The following is a 23,368-nucleotide window of genomic DNA, read 5'->3' as shown; positions in this document are numbered from 1 at the left end:
GGGGCATTTCCCGTCAGATGGGAAGGAGTGTTAGGTTTTAGGGCCCGGACACAGGCTGGTTTTGCCTGCACTTTTTTTTTTTTTGCTTTTCCCCCTACCTACTTGATTCTACAAGCCACACAAAGTTGCTTATAAAAGACACTTTTATTACTATTTTTAGAATTACATAACACCCAACATGTGAAGTAACTTCACTTTAAAAATAATAGTTCCTTCATGGAAAAAAATAGCTCTTATCAGAAGGATGAGCTTCCAAGGCCTTTTTATTCAATTATTTAACATTTTATTTTAGCCAGAGTTGCTATTTGTAAATGGCCCCACACTTCCAAAGTGCCCACTTCCTGTCCAGCTTTCCTTCCTGTTTTCCTCAGATCACCCATCTATTTCCAAATAGGTACCCACTCACCTCCTTGACTTTGTTTTTTTGGTTTATCTCAACTGTTGGTCTCTCCTTCTCAGTTGGAAATGAAATGTCACTGGAAACTTGTTAACACCCAGAAAGGGACAGCCTGCAGCCCGAATAGTGTGGTAGGAGCCGGGAACACCCAGCTCCCTGCCCCAAGCTGCCTGAGGACTCTCCAAGCCTCAGGGAACGAGATGGATCATTTCAGTCCTTCCCAGACAACTTTTCCTGTAAGCAAAGCCAGGTGTGTTTTAGATTAACTCTGGCTTGAAATAAAAGTGCCTTTTGCTGCTTCAAAGAATTGGGGTAAGTAGTATAAAGCAGCTGTGTACTTTAATATTCCTGGTCTGTCTCCAGCACTGTTCCCTCTTGACAGGTGTTTTCTTAAAGTGAACATGCCAGAGGCACTCTACCCTACCCTCCACATCCTTCCCACATACCCACTGTGCAGAGTGGGGGGCATTTAACATGCTGGGCAGCCGGCGAGCCCAGAGAGGTTAGGACAGGTGTCAACACTAAGTTGCACTTTAAAACCAAAAAAAGCTCATAGTGATGGATCATTCTTCATAGCCGAGTCCCACCTGGGGTGAGTTCGATGTGCATGAATTAATCTAGAAAGTGGTGGATACATCGAGACAAAGGAAATTCTTCCAGGATCCACAGGTAATGATGTGACAGATATTCCCAGTCTTTCCCCACAGCAAGTTCGTCCTTTGTCATCTTTACAAAAGAACAGCAGCGTTGGCTGCTCCTGCCACAAGCACTGAAGCCTGTTGGCAAATACGGAAGGAATTGATGGGGAAAAGGAAAGGAGGTCCCAGCACCACAGCATTTTGAATTCCAGGAAACAGGCGGCATTTCCTTTCATTGTGGCCTAAGGAAAAGAAAGTTCATGTGTTTTAGAGCTTTGCTGACATCAGGATTCTCCCCACCAATGAGAAGAAGGCATTATCTTTTTACCTTTAGGTGGTTTACTATTCTGTAAAGAATGTGTGTAAATATTTTGTACAGAGCCCTGTATGAAATAAACAGCCATATGTGGTTACTAATCTGTCATTCTGTCCTGTCCACCACTTGTGGGCCGTGGACCCTGGTCTCCTGGCCTTGACGTTGCCTCCCCGCCTTCCACCCCTGGCCCGTGACTGTGTCTGGTCTGTGGACTGGTCTGTGGACTGTGGACTGGTCTGTGTCTGGTTGGCGTTGATGTGTCTGGAGGCCTGCAGTCTGGGTTCTATTTCCACTGCAGGAAGTGTGACCTACACGTTCCAGCTGCTGCCTGCGCCGCTGGTCACAGTTAAGCAGCACAAGTGGTGTGGGATGTTAGTCTCGGGTGATCTTGACTGTTTGTCACACACTGTTCTGGGGATGCCTTTGTCTCTGACGGCTGACATTCGCTTTTGGAACCTAACCAGAGCCTGATGTGAATGCAACCGTGTCTCTACATATAATTTCCATCCACCAAGGAGCTGTGAGAACTGTTCTTGCCAACCTCTTCCAACATCTTAACACGCCCAGCTATTGGGTAGTGGGAGCCCAGAGCAGCCAAGTGCCTGTCACCTCCACCCTGAAGGTGGGCCGGTTACGGAGACAAGAATCCATGTCATCTGGGATGTTTCTTCATGTTTCTCTGGCACAGAGGGGAGAGGTGAGCTGGCATCGCAGCTCCCTGACCACGTCCCACCACCATAGCCCGGCCACCTGCTGACCTCTGATCTGACTCCGAGAATACAGGGCAGGCCAGGACGCTGCCCTGCCTCTGGGAGCTCACACCAGAGTTGCACTGGAGGAGTAATTTCAGTGGCAGTTTCATAGGAGTTGATGGTTGAATGTAAAGAGTAGAATTTTGAAAATTGGAACATTGAAGAAAAGGTGTATGTGGTATAATAAATACTTGGTCTTTGTCCCCGGTTCCCCTAAAATTCTTAGAATTTCCTGAGTGATAGGAGTCTGTTTTTGTTGCCTTTTGATCAGTCCCACCCACGTTGATGCTCAGGAGATGACTTAACGTGGCATCCCCAGATCGCCTCAGAATGGGGCAGGTCACCGGAAAGGACCAGTGATTTGAGGGTGGGAACTTTCAGCCCCACCCCCTGACCTCTTGGAAGAGATGGGGCGGCTGGAGATGGAACTCTACAAAAACTTGATTTAGAGATTCCCAGAGCTTTTGGGTTGAACACACCAAGACGCTGGAGGGTGATGCACCCAGAGATGGCGAGGGGTCTCTGCACCCTTCCCGCATGTCTTGCTCTATTCATCTCTTCCATTGGGCTGTTTCTGAATTGTATCCTTTATAATAAATCAGTAAACGTAAGTGTTTTCCTGAGTTCTGAGAGCCCTTCTAGCAAATACTGACCCTGAGGGGGAGTTGTGGAGACCCCTGAATTTGAAGTTGGCCAGGCAGAGGTGTGGGTAGCCTGGGCACCCCATTTGCGGCTCGCATCTGACGTGGGGCTGAGCCCTGTAACTTGAGGGATCTGATGTTAACTCCAGGGAGTGTCAGGACTGGATTGAATTGTTGGGAACCGAGTGGTGTTGGAGAAGTGGTGTCAGAAAAAGAGCACACAACCTGCAAAGCTGAGGGGACAGTAGTCTAAACATGACAGCTGCATAAAAAGTGTGGGTGTTTTGTAGACAGCAAAGCCCGGGAGGACCGGAGTTGGGGTCTGGAGAGATGGAGTGGGTAGTGTCTGTGGAAGGGTCCTTCGGTTCAGGCCAGGCACAGCTTTGAGCACGATGGAAGGGAGCTGGGACTCTAGGTGATTTGGGGAAGGGGGAGGGAGGATGGGCCATGACCCAAACTGGGTTTACAAAGAGAATTACTGGTGTCCTGATAGCACCCTTGCAGTTGTGAGCTTCTGCAAGTCACAACTGAGACTCATTGTCAATGACAGTAAACTAGGGATAGTCCCATCGAGCATGGGCGGTTTAATGAAATGATGTTTGAGAAAATGTTTTACAAACTATGAGGTCGTGCAAGTGTTTTGATTCCATTTCAGTGAATACTTATTAATCAGTGAATGCCTTTAGCCAGCGGTGCAACTGGGCCCCGTGCTGCTGCTCATCCAGGGGATGCAGTGGTAACTGACTAGGCCAGAGGCTTTTGCCAAACCCGATCAAGAGGTGATGGGGCCTGAGGCTTAGCCTGGCTTTCTTTTCTTTCCTTGCCCTGTTGTCTCCTTCGTGTTTTCTGCTGGTGGCTCCTGCTGACATTTCTCCTTCCTCGCAAAGACCTTCTACTTGCTAGTGATCTTTGCCCCAGATTTACATACGGTTGGAATGTGCCCAGAAGCCTTTGTGAACTGGCAAAGCTGTGGGCTTAAGTGAGTGGCTTTCATGCCAGTTCCAGACACCGGAGGAAGACATGTGCTGGCTCTGGCACAGGCTGTGGGCCCAGCAGCTGCTTTTATCTGAGCAGTGGGCTTCCACATGCCTTCTCTTACTCTGGGAGACAAAGGTTGTGTCTGTCACACCAGTACAGCTGGGGCCTCCTGCTCTTTCCTCAGGTAGCTGGTTTGGGTCAAAGCCCTTGGGGTTTGGCTTCAAGTCTGCTCTGGACAGTTGGCAGTAGGCTCTTAAGGTCTGGGGCCCCGGCCTGGGGTGACCCTTTGGGAGACGGACGCATCTCCACTTGACCCTGCAGTAGGGAGCACTTGTAAGTCTGCCCATCTTTGGTCCTTCACCCACGGGTGCAAGTACAGCACTGGAGGCTAGAACCCCAGAACAGCTCTGCCCCCTCCATTTTGGCTGCAGCAGGCCAAACTCCCTGCGCATGTTGGCATGGATGGAGCGGGCCAAGTGAGAGGCAGCCAGCGAAGCCCCTTCTGTCTGCCTCGTTCTCACTGCAGACACAGCCATAGGTAAAGAAATATGTCATTAATACTTTATGAGAAAAAGAATGACGCCAGGGCACTGAGGCCTTGGCGTGCTGAGGGCCATGTGAACTGGGGGGGTGTGTACCCTTCTGACAAGAGCCACTGTCCTGCCTCTGGGCCGTTCCTACCACCTGGAAATGGGGACCCACGGTTGCCAAGCTTCAACTTTTCCAAGAAAGGCTGGGCACCTAGATTTTAATATAGTAGCTCTCAATTTAAATATAATGGCAACCAATTCGCGTTTCTAAAACAATACCCGTGGACTGGGTGCAGCCTGTGGCTTACCCATGTGCAACCTCTGCACCAAGGGAGTGGTCCCTGCTTTCCTCTGCTGCCCAGGCCCCTGAGGGGTGCCAAGATGGGCCCTGGCAGGAGAGGAGGGAGGAACTGGTAAGAGAAAGCTTCTGCCCCCACCCGGGCCCCATCTCACTCTCCTGCGGCTCAGCTCTCAGCTGCTTCTGTGTCTTCCAAGGCAGCGGCTCAGCCTGACCAGTTCCCACTCCCAGGGTGGGAGGCTGGCCAAACGTGCCCTTCAGCCACGACAGCTGCCATGAGCCAACACCAGCAGAGCAGGCAGAGCAGAAAGGCACATTCTCTGATCTCTCTGATCTCAGTGCCTGGGGTCAACTCTTTCAAGTCTTGGCACCCAAGGACAGGGCGGCCATGCATTTCCAGAGGCTTTGTGGTGACCCTCAAAATACCACATCTCACCCGGGGAAGGGGGTTGGGTCATAAAATACAGTAAAAACTTACAGAATGGACAGCCGGAACCGTGTTTTATTAATCTCTCACCAGCACAGAATGGGGACTAAGCAATAGTGCCGGACCAATACTGTGCCAGCTTGCCTGAGACGTTAAAATCAGAACAGACAACCTCACCCTCAATTGCAGCAGCTTCACCTGATCCTGAAATGTCTGTTTCCCGATCCCGGATGCCAGGAGGCCAGAGGGAGCAGCAAGCCTATCCTGTCAGCCTGTAGCTGCTGCCTCAGCCCCTTGCTGCCCCTCCGACCCACATGGCTCTGCAGACCCTGCTGTGTGGACTCCACACACTGCAGCTACCTGGGTGAATACTGACCCAAGAACATCCTGACCCTCACGCAGGCACGGGGTATCAAGGGGCTCGTCCAGCCACTTCCTGCCGTAGTTCTACAGCCTGGATCCTGCCTGTGTGCAGGCCCAGCCATGCCCCTCGAACAGAGCACACTCATCCCCTCCTGGAAAACCACTTTAATCAGCTTACAACAGCAGCAAAGAGGAAGATGCAGAAGCTGGACCTGATGCAGAAGCTGGGCTTTACAAACTGCCAGGTCTCCCTCTCGGCTCTGAACAGAATTAGCAGCAGTTCTAAGAGTCCCCAGGCCTCCAACAGCAAAGCCAGAGCAAAGTCTCCCCCAGAAAGAGGCCAGGGGGTGGCGGGCTATGAGTGTTCAGCAGACAAGGATGGTGGAGGGGGAGCGTGGACTCACAGGGGCTCTCAGGGGCTCTATCCGCAAGGCCAGGGCAGCGTTTAAGGCCGGGTCAGGCAGAGGTGGGAGCCGCAAAGAAGAGACGAGCGGTCTGGCCAGCAAGCCCCAGGGGGAGGGCAAAGGCACTGGGGCAGAGGTGGCTGTGGACAACAGCTGGCTGGGGGGAGAGGAGGACCCTTGCAACACCCTAGCAAACAAGGCCATCCCCATCCATGCAGCTCAGGGGCCTTGGCATCTTCCAGGCTGGAAATCAGAACCAAAACACCTGCCCTGTTCTCCAGCAGCTTGTGAACGGAGGGTCAGCGTGGGGACCAGGCCATCTTCAGCTCAGTGGCAATTCTGACAGCTGGGGTGGCACGGAATCCCACTCACCCGGCAGCGGCAGCCCCCACTGGTGTCTCCTGGGCCCTAGAGGATGGGTGGGTGGGTGAAGAGAAGGTCAGCAGGGAAGACAGTGCCCCGCCACGCTATTCCATCACACCCCAACGCAGTGCACACTCCACTCTGGGCCTTTGCTCGGGCAGGTCGCCTGCTCCTCAGCTGGCCGTTTTAGCTTCAGCTACCTGACGGAAGCCATCATGAGGCCTTTCTGGGCTCCTGCAGCACCCCCATTACATGACCTCAGTCTGCCCACGCCTAGACCCCGAACAGGGAAAGGAGCTGATGGATTTTGCATATTCTGGAAGGGTCAGCACATCGGCAGCATGGGAAAAGGTGGCTTCCTCTGCCTCCATCTGTCTCGATGCCCATCTGTATATAACGAGCACCCAGTTCTAGGAACACACCCCTAACAATGACAGCTACCCTATGCAGAGCGCTGGCCATGTGACAGGTACCCTGCTAAGCGCTTCTCTTGCATTTTTTTTTTTCCCAGTGAAAAATTTTTATATTTAGAGTTAGCCAGATGGACTCAGTTTAGGTGATCCCAATTTTCTTGGCAACATCCAAAGCACCATTGTCAGGAGCCAGTGGAACCTGTGCCTTCTCTCCATCAGGCCCGACCAGGGTGCTGACCTTGGCCCTGTCAATGTCATGGAGCTTCTCCACAGCCTATGTGATCGGGTGCTTGGTGGCCTTGACACCCACAATGAACACACGTGTATTGTTGGCTTCTATCTTCCTCATGCTGGCTCGGCAGTTAGGGGAACACGATGGTGGCACAGTGGTCAAGCTTATTCTCCTGGAGGCGCTCTTCTGAGGATATTTAGGCTGCCTTCGGAGCCGCAGTGTCTTGGGCCTTCATAAGGTGGGTGACCTGTAGATCTTTTTTTTGTGGCTGTGGACGCTTTTCAGCACGGCTTTCTTTGCCTTCAAAGCCTTTGCTTTGGCTTTGGCTTTGGGTGGGGCAGGGGCTTCCTTCTTCACTTTCAGCACCATCTTTATGAAAAGCCTCTTGCATTTCTTTCATTTGATTCTGATAGCAGGCCTGAGACAGGCTCTGCTATCACCCCCATTTTGCAGATGAAGAAACTGAGGCTCAGAGAAGGCAGTAAGAGCCTAACCCCATGGCAAGTGTGCACCAGAGCCAGGGACCCATGCCAGCTCTGACTCCAGACTGAACCCTTAATCGTGGTCCTCTAGGACAGGGGTCTGTAAAGAGCCAGGTATTTTTGGCTTTGCAGGCCACCCGGTCTCTGCCTTTGCATGTCACGCAAAAGCAACCATAGACAGTTGATAAGTGAATGAGCTGTGCTTCCTGAAAACTTCACTTTTGGCTAAAATTTGGATTTCATGTAATTTTCACAAATCACAAAATATTCTTCTTTTGCTATTTTTCAACCATTTAAAAAACGTAAAAATGTTACTTCACAAGCTGCACAAATACAGGTAGTGGGTTGGACGGGGCCGGTGCACTGCAGTTTTCCAATCCCCCCTCTGGGGCAAGGTCCCCTCCCCACACCTCTCCTGAGTCCTCTGCTCCCCCAGGACTTACCCCTGGGCCCCAGCGCGGGCCCTTGGTGACCCAGCAGATCTCGGTGTGGCAGACGGTGCAGCGGATCCAGTCGCACCCATCCTTCTTCTGCACCACAATCCTGCACTGTGGGCAGTGCATGGCCTCGCCCTGCTGCAGCATGGACTAGGACAGGGCAGGGGCAACCATGGAGCCAGGCTCGGGCAGCTGCCCAGTCCCGCCCCCTCCCTACTGCAGGGGGAAACTGGCAACCCTGCAGGAGCTGGGGAATTGCTCACCTATACTCCTTGTCTAGGGTGTCCTCCCTCCACCCACACATCCTGCTGCTCCCAGCTGACCACTTGACCCAAGTCCCAGCTCCAGATGGGAGCGACGCCAACAGGGAGGTTAAAGCTTCCAGGGCCGTGTGAACCTCAAACCATTTCTGAGAAGCTCCAACCCCCAACTAGCTCACGAATTCCAGGCCCTCAGCCCTGTCCCAGCCTCACCTTCAGCATTTCCGTCGTCTGCCGGGCGGCCACATCGTTCTGGGCCCGCAAGGCCAGGTCGTCCTGATACTCCTTACAGTTCATCTGCTCGTGGATGGCCTGCAGCGGGGTGAGGGGCTCGACGTGAGAAGCCTCCCCAGGGGGTTAGAAAGCTGGGAGAGGTGGGGGAGGCCGAGGAGGCATCCACACGGACACTAATGCCTCTAGATGTTGTCACTGACATGCCCTCGCTTTGGAAGCCATACACCTATTTTACAAAAGGGGGCACTGAGGCCAGAGAGGTGAAACCAGGGGGATCACATAGGATAATAACGTATACCTATTTAAACCACCTCTCCCCCAGGCTGCAGCCCCTAGTGCCTGGTTAGGTTCTGGCCCGCTTCGGGCCCAAAGCTCTGAGACAGCCTGCTCAGGTTGCAACCAGGCTCAGACCTATCCACTCTTCACCAGTCTGTCTAATGGTCAGCTGTCGAGATGACGGAGGCAGGGATCGGCCTGGCGTGAGGGTTCAGTCCAGGGCCAGGGCTCAGTCTAGGTTGAACTTCCATCTGGAGCCAGGTCTAGGACGTGGGGTCAGGGCTTGGTCCAAGGCTTAGGCTCAGTTTGGGGCCCAGGCCAGACCCGGTCACTGACATGCAGCTCTAAGTCATGACAACCCGGCCAGTATCATAGCTCCCTTCCCAGGAGAATAAGCACTGAACTGCAGTGACCTCTGGGCAGGACCAGGGTGACTAAGCAATGTGGGTGCCCATCCCCACCTTGCAGAGCAGGCAGTTGATGTGGAAACACACGGGGCAGGTGAACTCATTGACGTCATCCTCAAAGAAGCACCACCCCTTGCAGTCCGGTGTCTTGCAGTGATAGCTGAAGGCACTTCGATTCTCAGCGATGGATACGCCGAGGTCCAGAAACCGCTGGTAATCCTCAGGGCTCAGCAGCTGCCAACACACCACAGCCTTGGTCTCTGGGGTTCAGAACACCTGGTATGTGGCCCTACTTGCCACCAAGTATCTTCCTAGAAGCCCCCAATTCATCACGTCCAACCCAGCCCCAGGCTCTTTTTTTCACATTACCCTCAGTGTTAAAAAGTCCATTCAAAAAGTGGATTAAAAGTTTTGAAGATGGATAGTGGTGAAAGCTGCACAACGTAACGCCACAGAAGTGTACACTTAAAAATGGTTAAAATGGCAAATTTTGTTGTATTTTACCACAGTTAGAAAATGGACAAAAATAATAACACACAAGGCTGGAGAAGATATGGTTAAACTAGTGTCCTGGTACATTTTACTTTGAGAAAGCAATGTGGCAATAATGTTTCAACGGTCCCAAACTTTTCTTCTACAAGTTTATCCTAAGAAAATGTATAAGGAAGAGACACCATAAAAAATGTTCCTTGAAGCATTACTTACAAACTGAGACACTTGCATTATTAAGAGGTATAAACCGGATACATGCCACAGAGATTTAAATAATCTTTAGAAGATTTGTAGCAAAATAGCCAAAGCTATTGTATCTATGTCGGTGACAGACAACGAAGTAAAAATCATGCCTATCCTCTGATCTTGATTGGCGGTGGTTAGTTAGAAGAGAAACATTTGTTGAAACTCATCCAACTGCACACTTAAAATGTGTGCATTTTATTGTGTGCAGTGTATATTTTAATAAAGTTGATTTAAAAAGGAAAATGTGATGTCAGCGCAGGAACACCAGAGTTAACAGGAGAAAAATGTAGTCAGGATTTCCTGGGATAGCAGGGTTGTGGGTGGTTTTTTCTCTTTCATTTCTGTTCTGTGGTTTAGGTTTTTCTTTTTTCTTTCTTTCTTTTTTTTTTTTTTTGTAAAAACACTCTCCCCTGCATTACTTTGCTGATCCCTACCCCTTTCTCTCTCTGCCACACTTGACCATTTTGAGGTCATTCTGAGGCTTGCATAAACCTCAGGGGCTCCAGAGAAGCACGGGCCCTGCGGCGCTTTGGCATGAACACTGGCACCATCACAATGCCCCCTGGCAGGGGTGACTGCACAGGAAGACCGCTGGGCAACGACTATGGGTGCCAGGCCATATGCAATGACTGTACAGGCCAGAGCAACGAGGCCTCAGCAACCTCCCGGAACTGCCCTTCTCTGGTGACGGATAAAACAGGGCTGCTCTTGGGGTAAGGGGTGGCAGTTCCCAACTTCTACCCCTGTGCCTGCCCTTTTTCCCTTGAGGTCAAACTCCCTGGGCCCCAGGAAACACTTGGTGAAGTTAGGGAGGTTCTCAGAAACAGGATCATAGGCGTGACAGGGAGAAACGGGCTTGTGTATGTGCCTGAGGGGCTCTCCCATTTGGATCTCAGTGACCTTTGCTTTGGCCCTCCCTCCATGTTTTGGCCAGAGAACCCCAAGATGCCCAGTTCTGGGAAGGCCATTCCCCAGCTGTTGAAATCAAGCCCAAGAGTCCACTTTACTGATGGGGAAATGGAGGCCCATGAAGGGAGGGGACCTACTCAAGATCACCATTAGTCAGGGAGAGAACTTGATAATACCATCGATTATAGTAACAACAGTGCACACACACACACACACAAGCATATACAGCCCTGTGACAGACGGTTGGAGGAATGGCCCCAATTTGTACATGTCTCCCTGACTCCACACCTGTGGGTGGTCCCCTCCTGCACAGATTCCGGGTTTGAGCATGTGACTTGCTCTGGCCAATGGAATAGCAGCAAGTGACAAAAAACGCAGACATGGGAAGCACTTGTGCACTGGGGCTCCCTGCCAGCTGCTCTTGGAACCCTGAGACCACCACCATGTGAACAGCCTGCTGCGAGATGGGAGACCAAAGTGGAAAGACGCCCGGTCATCCCAGCCATGGAACATAACACCATCATAAACCAGTCCAGGGCAGCTGACCCACCAGCTAAGCCCAGATGAGACCAGCCAGGCCCAGACTGGACCAGAATCATCCAGCTAAGCCCAACCCAAATTATTAACTTGCAGATGGATGAGCTAAATAAATGGTTGTTTTAAGCTACAAAGTCTGGAGTGACTTGTTACACAGCAAAAGCTAACTGACACGGGCCTTATGTCAAACACTACTGTAAATTCTTTACCTATACCATCTACTATAATCTTTACAATCTTCGAAATAGAAACGAACTCTAACTTTGACCCTAACCGGGATGAGAAGACTGAGGCTCAGAGAGGCTGAGTATCGGACTGGAGGTCACCCAGGCCCACTCTAACTGCTGGGCTCTTTCCTTCCTCTGGGTGGTTCCTTTACTATCTACCTCCCCCAACTCCTGTCCTGTTCGCTGCTTGGGCCTCCAGCATCCCATACAGAAGCTGTGATAAATGTCTGCTGCCTGAGACTGGCACTCGAGCCAGTCCCCCCGCCAGCTCAGGGCGCGCTCCTCCCTCCCCAGGCCTTACCGCCCGGATCTCCCTCTCCAGCAGTTTGCCAGAGCACGAGTAGGTGTTGTCAATGAAGGGGCAGGCAACCTCGGCCTCCTGGCTGTTTCGGATGGTGCCCTGCAGACACTCCCTGGGAAAGGGGTAGGGTGGAGGTGAGGGTCATCTGAACCCCATCCACCGGCCTCTACCCCTGGTGAGCTTGATCTCAGCTGGGCTTCTCCTCAATACCTCCTTTCCTTCCTGTGCCTCCCACCAACCCATCACCATGGCCGCCACTTCTGCCCATCCCACTGCCACCCCTACTGCTCCAGGCCAGGGCCCCATCACCCCTCGCCTGGAGGACTGCAGGAGCCTCCTCCTGGGCTCCCTGTGTCACCACGTCGCTCCCCCGTGGCCTCCCATCCCACCCAGAACAGACCCAAGCCCCTCACTGCACTCCCAAGAGCCCCTATGACTGGCCCTCCCTAACACCTCTGTATCCATCCCTCTGCTCCGGCCACATGGACCACTTTGCCCCCGCAAACAGGTCAGGCACACACCACACCAGAGGCTCTGGTCTGTGCTCAAGTGCTGCTTCCTAGGGCCCCCCCCCACCCCTGCTGGAGCAGGGCCTCTGTGTTTTTCAATCGTAATCCTCTGGTACTTGACATTTGACACAATTTCTATCAGTGATTATTTGATGAACATCAGCCTCCCCACTGGAATGTCAACTCCGGGAGGCAGGAACTGAGCTTCTTTGATCCGTCCTGGATCCCCAGGCCGAGCAGTCCCTGGACCCAGGGGCCGCTCGCCAAACATCTGCTGTGGCGAAGAAGGATGTGTTCTCCACAGCCCTGGATAGACTGGCCAGGAGAGCAGCCTCAGAGGGGGCACAGTGCCCACCAGCCAGGTGGCCAGGGCTAGGGCCTCGATGCCCCTGCATGGGCCTGGGTCAGCAGTAGGCAGGGGCACAGGCTCTGGAGCTAGAAGGCCTGACCCGCGAGCCCTTGAGTAAGTTGCTGGCCTTTCTGTACCTCACATTCCTTCTCTATAAAATGAGGAGACAGCGACTACCCCCAGGTTTTTGTGGGCATCCAACGAGAGGTGAGAAAATAGGCCCCTCCCTTTCTGCCCTGGGTGACTGGTGGCTGAAATCAACGGCACTTTAATGGGGTGACGAGGGGACACACCTGCAGAAGGCGTGAAGACACTCCCGCAGCACCACCGCCTCGCCAGGCGCCAGCACAGAGTAGCACACAGGGCATTCGGTGGGCTCCGCGTTCAGCACCAGGCTCCTCTGATCCAGCTTGATGTGCTGCAGGTAGTTCCCCTGCTGCTGCTGCTGCTTCCGCTGGGCACAGGGGGTGGGGCCGAGGGGCGGCTCAGGGTCTCAGAAGGGGGTCAGACCAGGAAGCGGGTGGGACCAGGGGATATGGTCAAAGCTGGGAGGGACTCAGGATTCCCGGGTAGGGGTGCCAGTGGCCAGGCAGTGTGCGTGAGCGAGAAGGGTGGGGCTGGGATCAGGGCCTGGCAGGGAAGCCGGGGCAGCAGGGCTGGGTTGGGGCTACGATCAGGGGTCAAGTCAGGCGAGGGAGCGACGATGAGGGTAGGGGAAGAAAGGGGGCGAGGGTCTGAGGAGGCAGTCATGGGTAACGGATCACAACTCTGCCAAGCAGGGCGGGGCTAGGGCCAGGGGATGGAGGTGGAGCCGGGTCAAGGCCACACAAGTAGGTCAGGGGCATGGGGAGGGGGAGTGATGAAGCTAGGCAGCAGAGCAAGGCAGGAGAGAGGACAGGCGGGCCGTGGTTGTAGACAGGACCAGGAGAGAGGTCATGGCTGGGGGGGGGAAGGGCGGCACTAGGTCCAAGGGGAATGCAGGTGGAGGATGGGGGCATTCGATCAGAACGAGGGAACACTCAAGGTCAGACACCTGTTGTCATCAGTGCTTGGGTCACAATTGGGGGGGACACTATGAGAGGGGCAGGCCAGAGGGCGGGGGTCAACCTCCCTGGGAGCAGTGAAGGGCCAGAGCCAGGGTCAAAGGAAGTGAGGGATGGGCCACAGCCAGAGAGGCAGGAGAGTCCGTAGTAGGGTCCGAGGTGAGGTCATGGCTGAGTGAGGCAGGGCTCAGTCACAGGTGGAGGAGGGCGTAGCAGGGAGGCCTTGGTCAGGGTCCCAGCCAGGGGGTTGGGGTCTCAGCCAGGCAAACTGGTGTGTATGTCAAGCTAGGGGCGGAGCCACAGCCCACATGTGGGCGGGGCATGTGAGCCTGGATGGGCCTCACAGCAGGGAGCAGGTTCTGTCACAGGATGACCTCCAGGAGAGAGAGGATCACAGTCAAGTGCGGGTTCGCTGCCTGTGGCATGGTCATGAGGGGGCAAGGCAGCAAAAGGGAAGGAGTGGCCACGTGGAAGGGTCTCCCTTCCTGGACTCCACCTCCCTGTCCAGTCTGCAGCTGTCTGTCGGGGGACATCTCCACCCACCTGCTGGTACTGGCGCAGCGCCTCCGCCTCTCTGTCCATGCGTGCTAGCTCCTCTGCATCAGGCTGGTAGGAGGCTGGAATTTGGTAGGCCTCGGGCCGAGCCCGGCAGCACATTTCACAGCCCGGCCGTGTGGGCTTGTTGATGAAGGTGCAGCCTGGGCACTGCCAACCCACCTGAGGGCGGAGGGGCAGTGAGCTCAGCAAGCACACCGAGGGGCTAGGGCGGGGTGCTCAGGGGCACTGGGGAGGCTTACCGGCGGGGGCTCAGGCGTAGTGTCAGGCTGCCCCCTCCCTGGCTCCTGGGGGGCCCCAGGCTTCGGGGGCGCCGGCTCCAGTGGGCCCCGGGGTTGCAGCGTGAGGTCCTTGAAGCCCAGATCTGGGGAGGAGGGTTAGGGGGCTGGTGGATCCATGCAGCCCACTTTGTCCACACCCCCCAGCCAGCCAGGAACCCCGCACCCTGTGCTGACTCCCCTCCTATCCTCTCCCTCCTCCCTGGAGGAGTCTCCAGCTTGGTCCTGCTAGGCAGGCCTAGACCTGGCTGAGTATCCTGGCTCCCACAGGGCCAGAGTCCCTCCTCTAACAGTGCGACAACCAGCGAGATTTGAGTGAGATCCGTAGATTAGATAATAGTACTTCAATGTAAATTTCCTACAGTTGATAGCTGTACGTGGTAATACAAGAAAATGACCTTTTTTAAGGAAATATACACTGGAGTATTTATGGGAGAGGGACACGATGTCTGCAACTTACTCTCAAAGCAGTTCACATAAAATTTATATGCATATAAATAATTTTTATAAATAATGTATACGTTATTAGAGAGAATGATAAAGCAGGGATATATGGTAAAATGTTAATATTTTACCACACAAATCCACACAAAAGGTCCATGGGAATTGGTTATACAATTCTTTGTACAATTTTGTAACTTTTCTGTATGTCTGAAATATTTCAAAATAAGAAATAAACAATTTAGAATAAACACTAGCTATTATTTTCATCCTACCCAATTCAGGATGGGCCGTGCCCAAGACCACACAGCTGATAAACGCCAGAGCCAGGATTAAACTCAGCCCCTTTCCCCTAGGCCGCTATTCTCAAATGGTTCCAGAAAAGCCTCCCTCCTTTGTCCTCTCTTCCCTACTGTGGATAAGACCCTCGGGGTGAGTCCCTGACAGAAAGCCCATGGGCTCTGCTCCCTCTTGCCCCAGGACCTCAGGTGCACCTCCTGTGGCTCAGGAGCAGAGACAGCCTCACCTTCCAGCATCCGTAACTGGCGCTCCCGCTGCAGCTCCTGAGGGTTGAGTGAGGTGTTGCAGGCTGACAGCAGATAGAGGTAAGCACTGTCCCCATTGCGCCGTACCCCATGGGAGTGCAGGGTCTCCTGGTCCCGGGCCAACCGCTGACCAATCACCCACTGCTGCAGGGCTGGCGGGAAGCCATAGTCCAGGAACACCTGGTGGGGAGGGTGGGGAGGGGGGAGTGGGAAGGGAGGACCAATGTAGAGCGGTACAGAAAACAATGGGAAGGCTCCACCCTGATGTATCCCTTCAGCCCCGCCCCCCCCACACACACACTCACCATGTCCTTGAGGGAAGCCACTGTCATGTCAGGGCGCACCATGAGCCAGATGGTGACAGTGTGCATCTGGGCATCCTCCACACTGACGCACAGCCTGCAGAGAACAGGGGTGGGGCAAGGGCTCTGTCCGCAGGTCCGACCTCAGCCACCAGCTATAGGCATGGACATGTTTGCACACCTGTGCATGCACAGGCACGTAAATACACACCCACAAACCCACACACATGACCCCCCAGTGTGGGTTAGGGTCCTCTCCTGGCATCCTGCACCCGTGTTTCCTCCTTTATCAGAACCCACGGCTTAAGCCCCTCCAATGGCTCCACACTGCGCCTAGAATAAAATCCACACTCACTGTGCATGCAAGAGCCTCTGTGACCTGGCCCCTCCCCATTTCCCCAGGCCCTTCTATCACTCTCCTTTCCTCCTTGGTCAAGCCACCCACGGTTATTATTTACCATATGCCAAGACTTTGCAAAGCACTCAACACATATTAACTCATTTAATCCTCTCAACGAATCTATGAGGCCGGTACTGTTGTTAACCCTATTTTACAGCTAAAAACATGAGACACAGACAGGTTACAGTGACTCTGCCAAGTCAGCAGTAACTGTTAGAGGCAGGATTTCAAGCCAAACAGTATTATTCCAGAGAAACTGGCCGTAAACATCCATCTTCCCAAGGATCCTCAAACATTTTGGAAGACCAAAAGCATAAAAAGGGAAGGCTAAGATGAAAAACCAGAACTGATCTCAGAGGAAAAGGATAAATTAGGTACAAAACAATAACAGTAAAGTCCATTTAGTACCTTCAGAGAGATTTGGGAGAACACTGTATCCATAAAGCAAGAACAGCAGGAAACGATCAGAAAATGAGAAAGGACTCCTGGGAATTTACAAAGTGACTCTGGACGAACCTAACCTTTAGATCCAACTACAAGTTCACAAGGAAAATGGGAGATATTAAATGACACCCTGAGGAGGCAATTAATAACTCCAGAATGTAGGAAAATTCTAGAGGTCAAAGATCAGGTTTCTTAAAAAAATTAATGGCATAAAAATGGAGGAGAATAAAAAAGGCTTAGACAACATTAAGAAATGCTATGTGTAGATCTCGTTTGGCTCCTAATTGGAACAAACTAACTATAAAAAAAGCAGTAATGAGATAATCAGGGAAATTTGAATATAAACAGAGTCCTAGGGGATATAAGGGAATTATTGTTAATTTTTTAGGTGTGATAATGGTATGGAGGTTATTTTTAAGTCCTTATTTTTTAAAGATATATCAAATTATTTATGAATGAAATAATATCTGAGATTTGCTTTAAAATACTCCAGAAAATACTCTCAAAATTCCTCAGGATAATGATTTTCAACACCCAGCCAACTATCAATGAAGCGAGGGAGCAAAATATAGAAAATTTTAAACATGTACAGACTCCAAAGTTTACCATCATCCACTTTCCCATATGAAAAGTTTTGAAATACAAGAAACAAGAATAGCTGAGTCTGATGAAGGAGAATGTATCAAAACCCCAATTGCTTGAAGAATGTTTTGAAAGTTAAGATCTAGTCCTTTTAATTTCCTTTTAGTTTTCTTCTAAACGCTATTTTAGTGTGTTTACATTTTTAGAATCAACCTAAAGGTAAAGCATAGAAGCCTTAATTATAGTTAGAAAACAAAATCTAAAAGCTATAATCTTGGGGTGGACGGGGTGGCTCAGTTGGTTAGAGAGCGAGCTCTGGGCAATGGGTCTGCCGGTTCGATTCCCACCTGGTCCAGCAAGCTGTGTGCCCTCCTCAACTAGAATGAAGTCAATGAGCTGCCGCGCAGCTCCTGGATGGCCAGATGGCTCAGTTGGTTGGAGTGCGGCTCTCAACCACAAGGTTGCCCGTTGGACTCCTCGACTCCCACAAGGGATGGTGGGCTCCACCCCCTGCAACTAAGATCGAACAGGACACCTTGAGCCGAGCTGCTGCTGAGCTCCCGGATGGCTCAGTTGGTTGGAGCGCGTCCTCTCAACCACAAGGTTGCCAGTTCGACTCCTGCAAGGGATGGTGGGCTGCGCCCCCTGCAACTAACAACGGCAACTGGACCTGGAGCTGAGCTGCGCCCTCCACAACTAAGACTGAAAGGACAACAACTTGACTTGGAAAAGTCCTGGAAGTACACACTGTTCCCCAATAAAGTCCTGTTCCCTTTCCCCAATAATATCTTTTTTAAAAAAATAAATAAATAAAAGCTATATAATCTTAGCACCAATAACCAAAAAAATACAGTTGGAGCCCTATATCCATGTCATCAGGGTCAGGGGTGATCAACAAAATCAGAACATTTAATGCAGAGAATCACAGAAATAGCTGCAGACAAACTTTAAACACTTAATTTTACCTTACTAGTTATAAATACACATTCATTGCCCCCTCTCTAGGTGAAGGGCAAATAGCTTTTTCTCTGAATGTGACTCTGCTACTGGAGTTTCCTATGACTTTTTCTCTTGTGTGAACCACATCCATCATACATGGTCTATCATTTGCAGTATCAGTTTCTTTAAAGTGGCGCAAAAACTGAAAGACATTCTCAAAGCATCTGAGTACGGATCCTTCTGGATTTTTACAATATTCTTTAACAACTGTCTCACCCTAAAGTGGTTACGTTTTTTTGGTGACTCGTCTCCATCTTGTCTTTCTAAAGCAATCAACTTAGTTTTCTGAGACTCAATTTACAATGTGTTGGGGAGGGGCTTCCCACACACCCAACAATTCTCAGACACCAGCCCGGCATCCTACAATTCAACTCAGTTTTGACACTACCTGGAGATAGCATCAGCTTCCACAGGTTAAAGGATCAGTTCTACAAGACTGCTACCCCCCCATTCAGATGCCAAGCCCAAGCCCAGGTTATTACCTGGGTGTCTGACCAATGGGATTTAGATTACGAGTTCCAACCACACCCTCTCCTTGGACTTCAGTTGCCAGTTGCAAGTCCAGGTTGTTACGTGTACTTCTGACAGACAGGCTATAAATCAGAGATCTATGTGTCCGTATCAAAGCTTGGACACAAATGTTCATAGCAACTTTATTCATTTAACCAAAAAGTAGAAGCCAGCCCATGTCCATCAACTGATTAATAGATTAAGAAAATATGGTAATCTACACAATGGATTATTTGGCAATAAAGTGGAATGAAGTTCTGATACATGTTACAGCATGGATAAATCTAGAAAACATGATGCTAAATGAAAGAAGCCAAACACAAAAGGCCACATATTGTATGATTCCATTTATATGAAATTTCCAGACTAGGCAAATCCCTAGAGATACAAAATAGGTTGATGGTTGCCTTAAGGTTGTGGGGTTGGGGACAGGTAGGGAGGCAGAGTGACCACTAATGAGTACAGGGTTCCTTTATGGGATGATGAAAATGGTCTATAAATGATTGTGGTGATGTTTGCACAACTCTCAATATACAAAGAGCCTTGAACTACATACGCTCTAAACTGCTGAATTGTATGGTATGTCAATTATACCTCATAAAACCACTTAAAAATTCAAATGGGATCTACCAGAATCACTGTAAACTAGAAACTGTAAAAGCTATTCTCTTACTACGCAGCAGTTAAAAAAGTATTAAATAAATAAATAAACAAATATCACTGTTTATTGAGTGATTACCATGTGCCAGGTACTGTGCTAAGTGTTTCAGCATCCAGTTTAAGCTTCCTGGGGCAAAGACTAACAGTACCCATTCTCCTTTGCTTCTCTTGCTAAGAGAACCCCTGAATTCTTCAAGCTGAGTATGGCTATGAGAGTAAGTTCTGGCTCATAGGAATTAAGGAAAAGTGTATGTAACTTTCGGAGCTGTGCTCTTAAGAGGAGTGTGGGAGGGGGTACCTTTCTCCCCTTCCTCCTCCCTGCTGACAAGAATGCTGAAGATGGCTGGAGCTGGAACAGCCATTTTAGACCACGAAGAAAACCTCAGACTGGAGGCCATGAATGACAGAATAACAAGACAGAAGCAGCGTGAGTCTCTGAGGACTCCAGAGAGCAAAGCCTCCACATCTGGACTGCCTGCCATCAAACTTGTTTATGCCACTGTTATACCTCCAAACAACCCTATGAGATAGCTACTATTATTGCCCCATTTTTAAGATGAAACAAACAAACAAACAAATAAAAGGAAACTCTGAGAGGTGAAGTGATCTGCCCTAGACCTCAAAGTTGACTAGTGGCAGAGCTAGGGTTTGAAGCTAGGTCTCCTGACACCAGAACCTTGTATTAGGAATAACTGTTCTATTGACAATACATTGGGGCCCACTGGGGTTCAGGAAGCCGTGTCCCTGACCAGCCCACCACACACTCCTCACCTGATGTCCTGTGTTGGGGAGATCTCAGGCTTTAGCTGCACATTCAGGGGCACCCGTTGCTCTGCCAACCAGATTGCACACTGCACAGCCACCTTTTCATCCCCGCCTGCCACTGCTCGAGTGAGTCTCAGGGCCATCTCCTCGGCTAAAATCCAACACAGTAGATGCAAGTAAGCATAGGGTCTATTTTTCAGGAGCTGGGGGTGAGGGGGTGAGAGAGGTGATCCTTTGTATATGCTCCTCCTCTGTCTTCCTGGTGAACTTCTACATATCCTTCAACACCCAGCTTAAAAGTCCCTTTCTCTGAGAGGCCTTCTCTGATACTCCCCACTCCCCTTCTGTGCTCATTTTGTTCCATTTTTCCTTCATATCTCCAGGTGTCCCACACTTCCTTTCATTATTTGACAAGCATTTAACTGTCCCAGAACTGGGATTCAGCAAGTGAATAAGATAAACAGAGTCCCTTCTCTATATGGACCTCCCACTCTGGTAGGAAGATAATGAACAATTTTGACAACAAAAAAATTCAGATTGTGATCCATGCTGGCAAGGAAACAAACAGGGTAAGGAGATCAGGGAAAGTCTCTAGGAGGAGGTGACATTGAAGCTAAGATCTGAAGGAGGAGAAACTGGATATGTCAAGGCCCAGTTGGGGAAGAGTGTTCCAGGTAGAGAGAGCGGTAAGAGCAAAGGCCTTGAGCAAGAAATGGTTGGATTACAACAGAAAGAAGGCAGTGGGGCTCCAGCAGAATGAGCAAGGGGGAGAATGGAGGAATACTGTGAAGTCAGCCAACTCAGCAGGGCTTGTGAGCTACCCAATGGCTCTGGGCTTTGTTCTAAGGACACACAGGAGCAGGGTGGTGACATGACCTGACTGACTTATGGGCTACAACACAGGGTGGAGGGGGCAAGAGAGGAGGCAAGGACATCTGATATTCAGGTCAGTGAGGTCTGTATCCCCTACCAGTCTGGAAGGTTTCCTGTGTCCTCTGGGATCTCCCTTCTCTGCTCAGAGCTGGTCCACGAGGCCACAGGGGCATCACATAAATGAATGACAAGATGCCTCTGGAAGCAACCCAGCCCCAAGGGAGGAAACTGAAGGGCAGGTGAGCAGAGGGAGGCCAGGGAGGCCAGGTCCTGGCAGGGCCCACCTCCCACCCGAAGTTTCCCAGTCGCCTCCAGGCTGTGCCCACCTTTCTTGGTCTTCTCGTCCATCTGGCGTGATTGCGCCCATCCCCCCAAGCGGGGGCAGCAGCTCCGGGGAAATGTACCTCCGGGTCACCTGGGAGAGGGCAGGCGATCAAGAGCAACTCAGCCCCAGGCAGCGGCCTCTGGCATGGCCCAAGTCTTCTTTGTGCCTCGGTGTCCCCGACAGCAGTCGGCAGGCATCACACGACCCGGGGGGCGGGGACCAGGTCTGGGATAGGGGACAAGCCGGGACTCTGCGTGGGAGGTGAAAGGGCAGGGGGCACCGAGTCAAGCCTGCAAGGGATGACACAAAAAAATAGGACAGGCCTGGCGTGTGGGAGGGCGACACCGCACAGTCGGGACGCTGGAAGGCTCCGGGTAGGGCCCCCACTTCTCCCTGCTGGGAGCGCCCCCCGGCGCCCAGGATTTCAGCTCAACTCCTTCCACTCCTGCCCCAGTCAGTCGGGAGGAGGGGAGCAGTTTCGGGGGAAGAGAAAGTGAAAGTGGCGTCCCCGGAAGTGGGGAGGAAGATTGTCGCGGGATCCGGGACACCAGGCTCCCGCCCGGCCCACTCCAGGCAGTTCCAGGCTGACACCACCCCCCGCCCTAGGTCATGGAGGTCCCAGGCGCTCAATGCTCCTGCCCCGGGCGTCCCCACCCCACTCCCGGATGGACCCTGGACACCCACACCCTCACTCACCCACGGGGCCACGCCGGCGGCGCGGCAGGAGTGGGGGAGGAGGAAGGGCGGGGCCGGGTGGAGGCGGGGAGGCGGTCCGAGGGCGGGGATTGGGCGCATCCAGTCCCGCTCAGCCTAGCCTCTAGCACCGGAGTGGGCAGACCGGGCCGTAGCTCCGTTTGCAGAAAAGGAAACAGAGACTGCGTTTGACCTGCCCGAGGCCACAAAGTCGGATTTGAATCCAGGCCTGGTAGGCTTAGGAACTCACCCTTACGCTGCCTCTTGGAGAGGGGCGCTATGGAAGTTTGCATTCCCCCGGGACAGGCTGGAAGCTCTTTGAATCTTGAAGCCTTCTCCCTTAATTTTCCTCCTATCCCTCATCCCATAGATCAGCAGACCCTATGGTCTCCACCTGCAGAATAGATCCAAAGTCTGTCACCTCTCACCTCCTTCACTCCCATCCCGCTTTTCCTCCGTCATATCTCCTCTGCTGTCCTGCATCAACCTCCTCATTGAGTTCTTTGCTTCCGTTTTAACCCCTACAGTCCATTTTCCACCTAGCGTCACCAAAGGGTCCTGTTAGAATGTAAATCAAACTATGTCACTCCCCAAAACACTCCCAAGAACTCCGATCTCGCTCAAAGTAGAAACCTGTCAACTGCCTCCTCTCCTTTGACTACTCTCCCTGGCTCACTCCACTCAAGCACCACAGGACCTGGGTCCTGAAACAAGGCAGACACACTCCCGCCTCAGGGCCTTTGTACTTGCCATACCCAAATATCTTCATGGCTATATCTTCATGGCTTGCTCGTTCTTTTTGTTTTGGTTTTTACCCCAAAGTTTTCCCTGTCTACTCTAGCTGAAATATCACCTACACCCAGCACTTCATATCCTCCTTTCTGGATTCTTTTTTTTCCCTCAAAGTATGTATTACTATCTAACAGCATATTTTACTTTTCTATTTTGTTGTTGGTTTGTTTGTTTGTTTTTGTCTGTCTGCCTCTTCTAGAGGGCAGGGACTTTTGTCTGTTTTGCTCACTGATGTGTTTCTGGTGTCTAGAACAGATCCTAACATATAATAGGTGCTTAAGGATTATATGTTAAGTGAATGAATGTATCTCAGACTTTCATCTGGGATCACTTCCCTTTTGCCTGAAATACATCCCTTAAGACAGAGGTTCTCAACCTGGGCTGTACATTTGAATCACCTGGGGAGCTTTTAAAAATCCTGAAGCCCAGGCCACTACATCTCAGATCAGTTGATTCAGAACGATTGGGGGTGGGCCTAGGCAACAGGAGTTTTTAACGCTGTCTGGTGTCTGTATTGAGAAGCCAAATTTGAGAACCACTGTTTTAGACTTCCCAATAGGAAGACTCTTCTGGTGACAAACTTTCTTCGTTTTTTTCTGAAAGTCTTTATTTAGATTTCATTCTTGATAGATATTTTCACTAGGTAAAGAATTCTACCTGGCATTTCAGCACCTTGAAGATAAAATTCTATTGTCTTCCAGCTTCCATGGTTGCTGTTGAGACATCATTACCTGTCAGTTCTT

At 51.3% G+C, this 23,368-nt stretch overlaps 1 protein-coding gene across 5 annotated transcripts; it reads right to left on the bottom strand.

Moving 5' to 3' along the window:
• Positions 1 to 71: 71 nt before the first annotated feature.
• RBCK1 (RANBP2-type and C3HC4-type zinc finger containing 1) lies at positions 72 to 21,889 on the bottom strand. Of its 5 annotated transcripts, none has more exons than XM_033094407.1 (13): positions 21,837 to 21,889; positions 21,142 to 21,430; positions 19,949 to 20,093; positions 15,586 to 15,679; positions 15,262 to 15,460; positions 14,259 to 14,380; positions 14,005 to 14,178; positions 12,712 to 12,872; positions 11,561 to 11,672; positions 8,903 to 9,082; positions 8,145 to 8,243; positions 7,678 to 7,821; positions 72 to 1,277 (listed from the first exon to the last, which is right to left on the bottom strand). In XM_033094407.1, exons 2-13 carry the CDS (start codon positions 21,161 to 21,163, stop codon positions 948 to 950), a joined length of 1,782 nt encoding a protein of 593 aa, XP_032950298.1. In that variant the 5' UTR covers positions 21,164 to 21,430; positions 21,837 to 21,889; the 3' UTR covers positions 72 to 947. The 5 variants fall into 5 exon arrangements, with proteins under 5 accessions (XP_032950298.1, XP_032950300.1, XP_032950299.1 ...); XM_033094409.1 differs by having other exon boundaries at positions 21,142 to 21,230; positions 21,837 to 21,886; XM_033094408.1 differs by having other exon boundaries at positions 21,142 to 21,390; positions 21,837 to 21,871.
• Positions 21,890 to 23,368: the final 1,479 nt, after the last annotated feature.

Source organism: Rhinolophus ferrumequinum, chromosome 23, assembly GCF_004115265.2.
Source record: "Rhinolophus ferrumequinum isolate MPI-CBG mRhiFer1 chromosome 23, mRhiFer1_v1.p, whole genome shotgun sequence".
Taxonomy (NCBI): Eukaryota; Metazoa; Chordata; class Mammalia; order Chiroptera; family Rhinolophidae; genus Rhinolophus; species Rhinolophus ferrumequinum.
The sequence above is the reverse complement of the archived record's forward strand: the minus strand, read 5'-3'. Positions and strand labels throughout refer to the sequence as shown.

Excerpts from the sequence above, each read along its gene's own strand:
- RBCK1 (XM_033094407.1), bottom strand. The coding sequence starts at position 21,163 with ATGGACGAGAAGACCAAGAAAG. Across the intron at positions 15,680-19,948 it reads TCCCCAACACAGGACATCAG|GCTGTGCGTCAGTGTGGAGG; the intron begins GTGAGGAGTGTG and ends TGTTCTCTGCAG. Across the intron at positions 12,873-14,004 it reads CGCTGCGCCAGTACCAGCAG|CGGAAGCAGCAGCAGCAGCA; the intron begins GTGGGTGGAGAT and ends CCCTGTGCCCAG.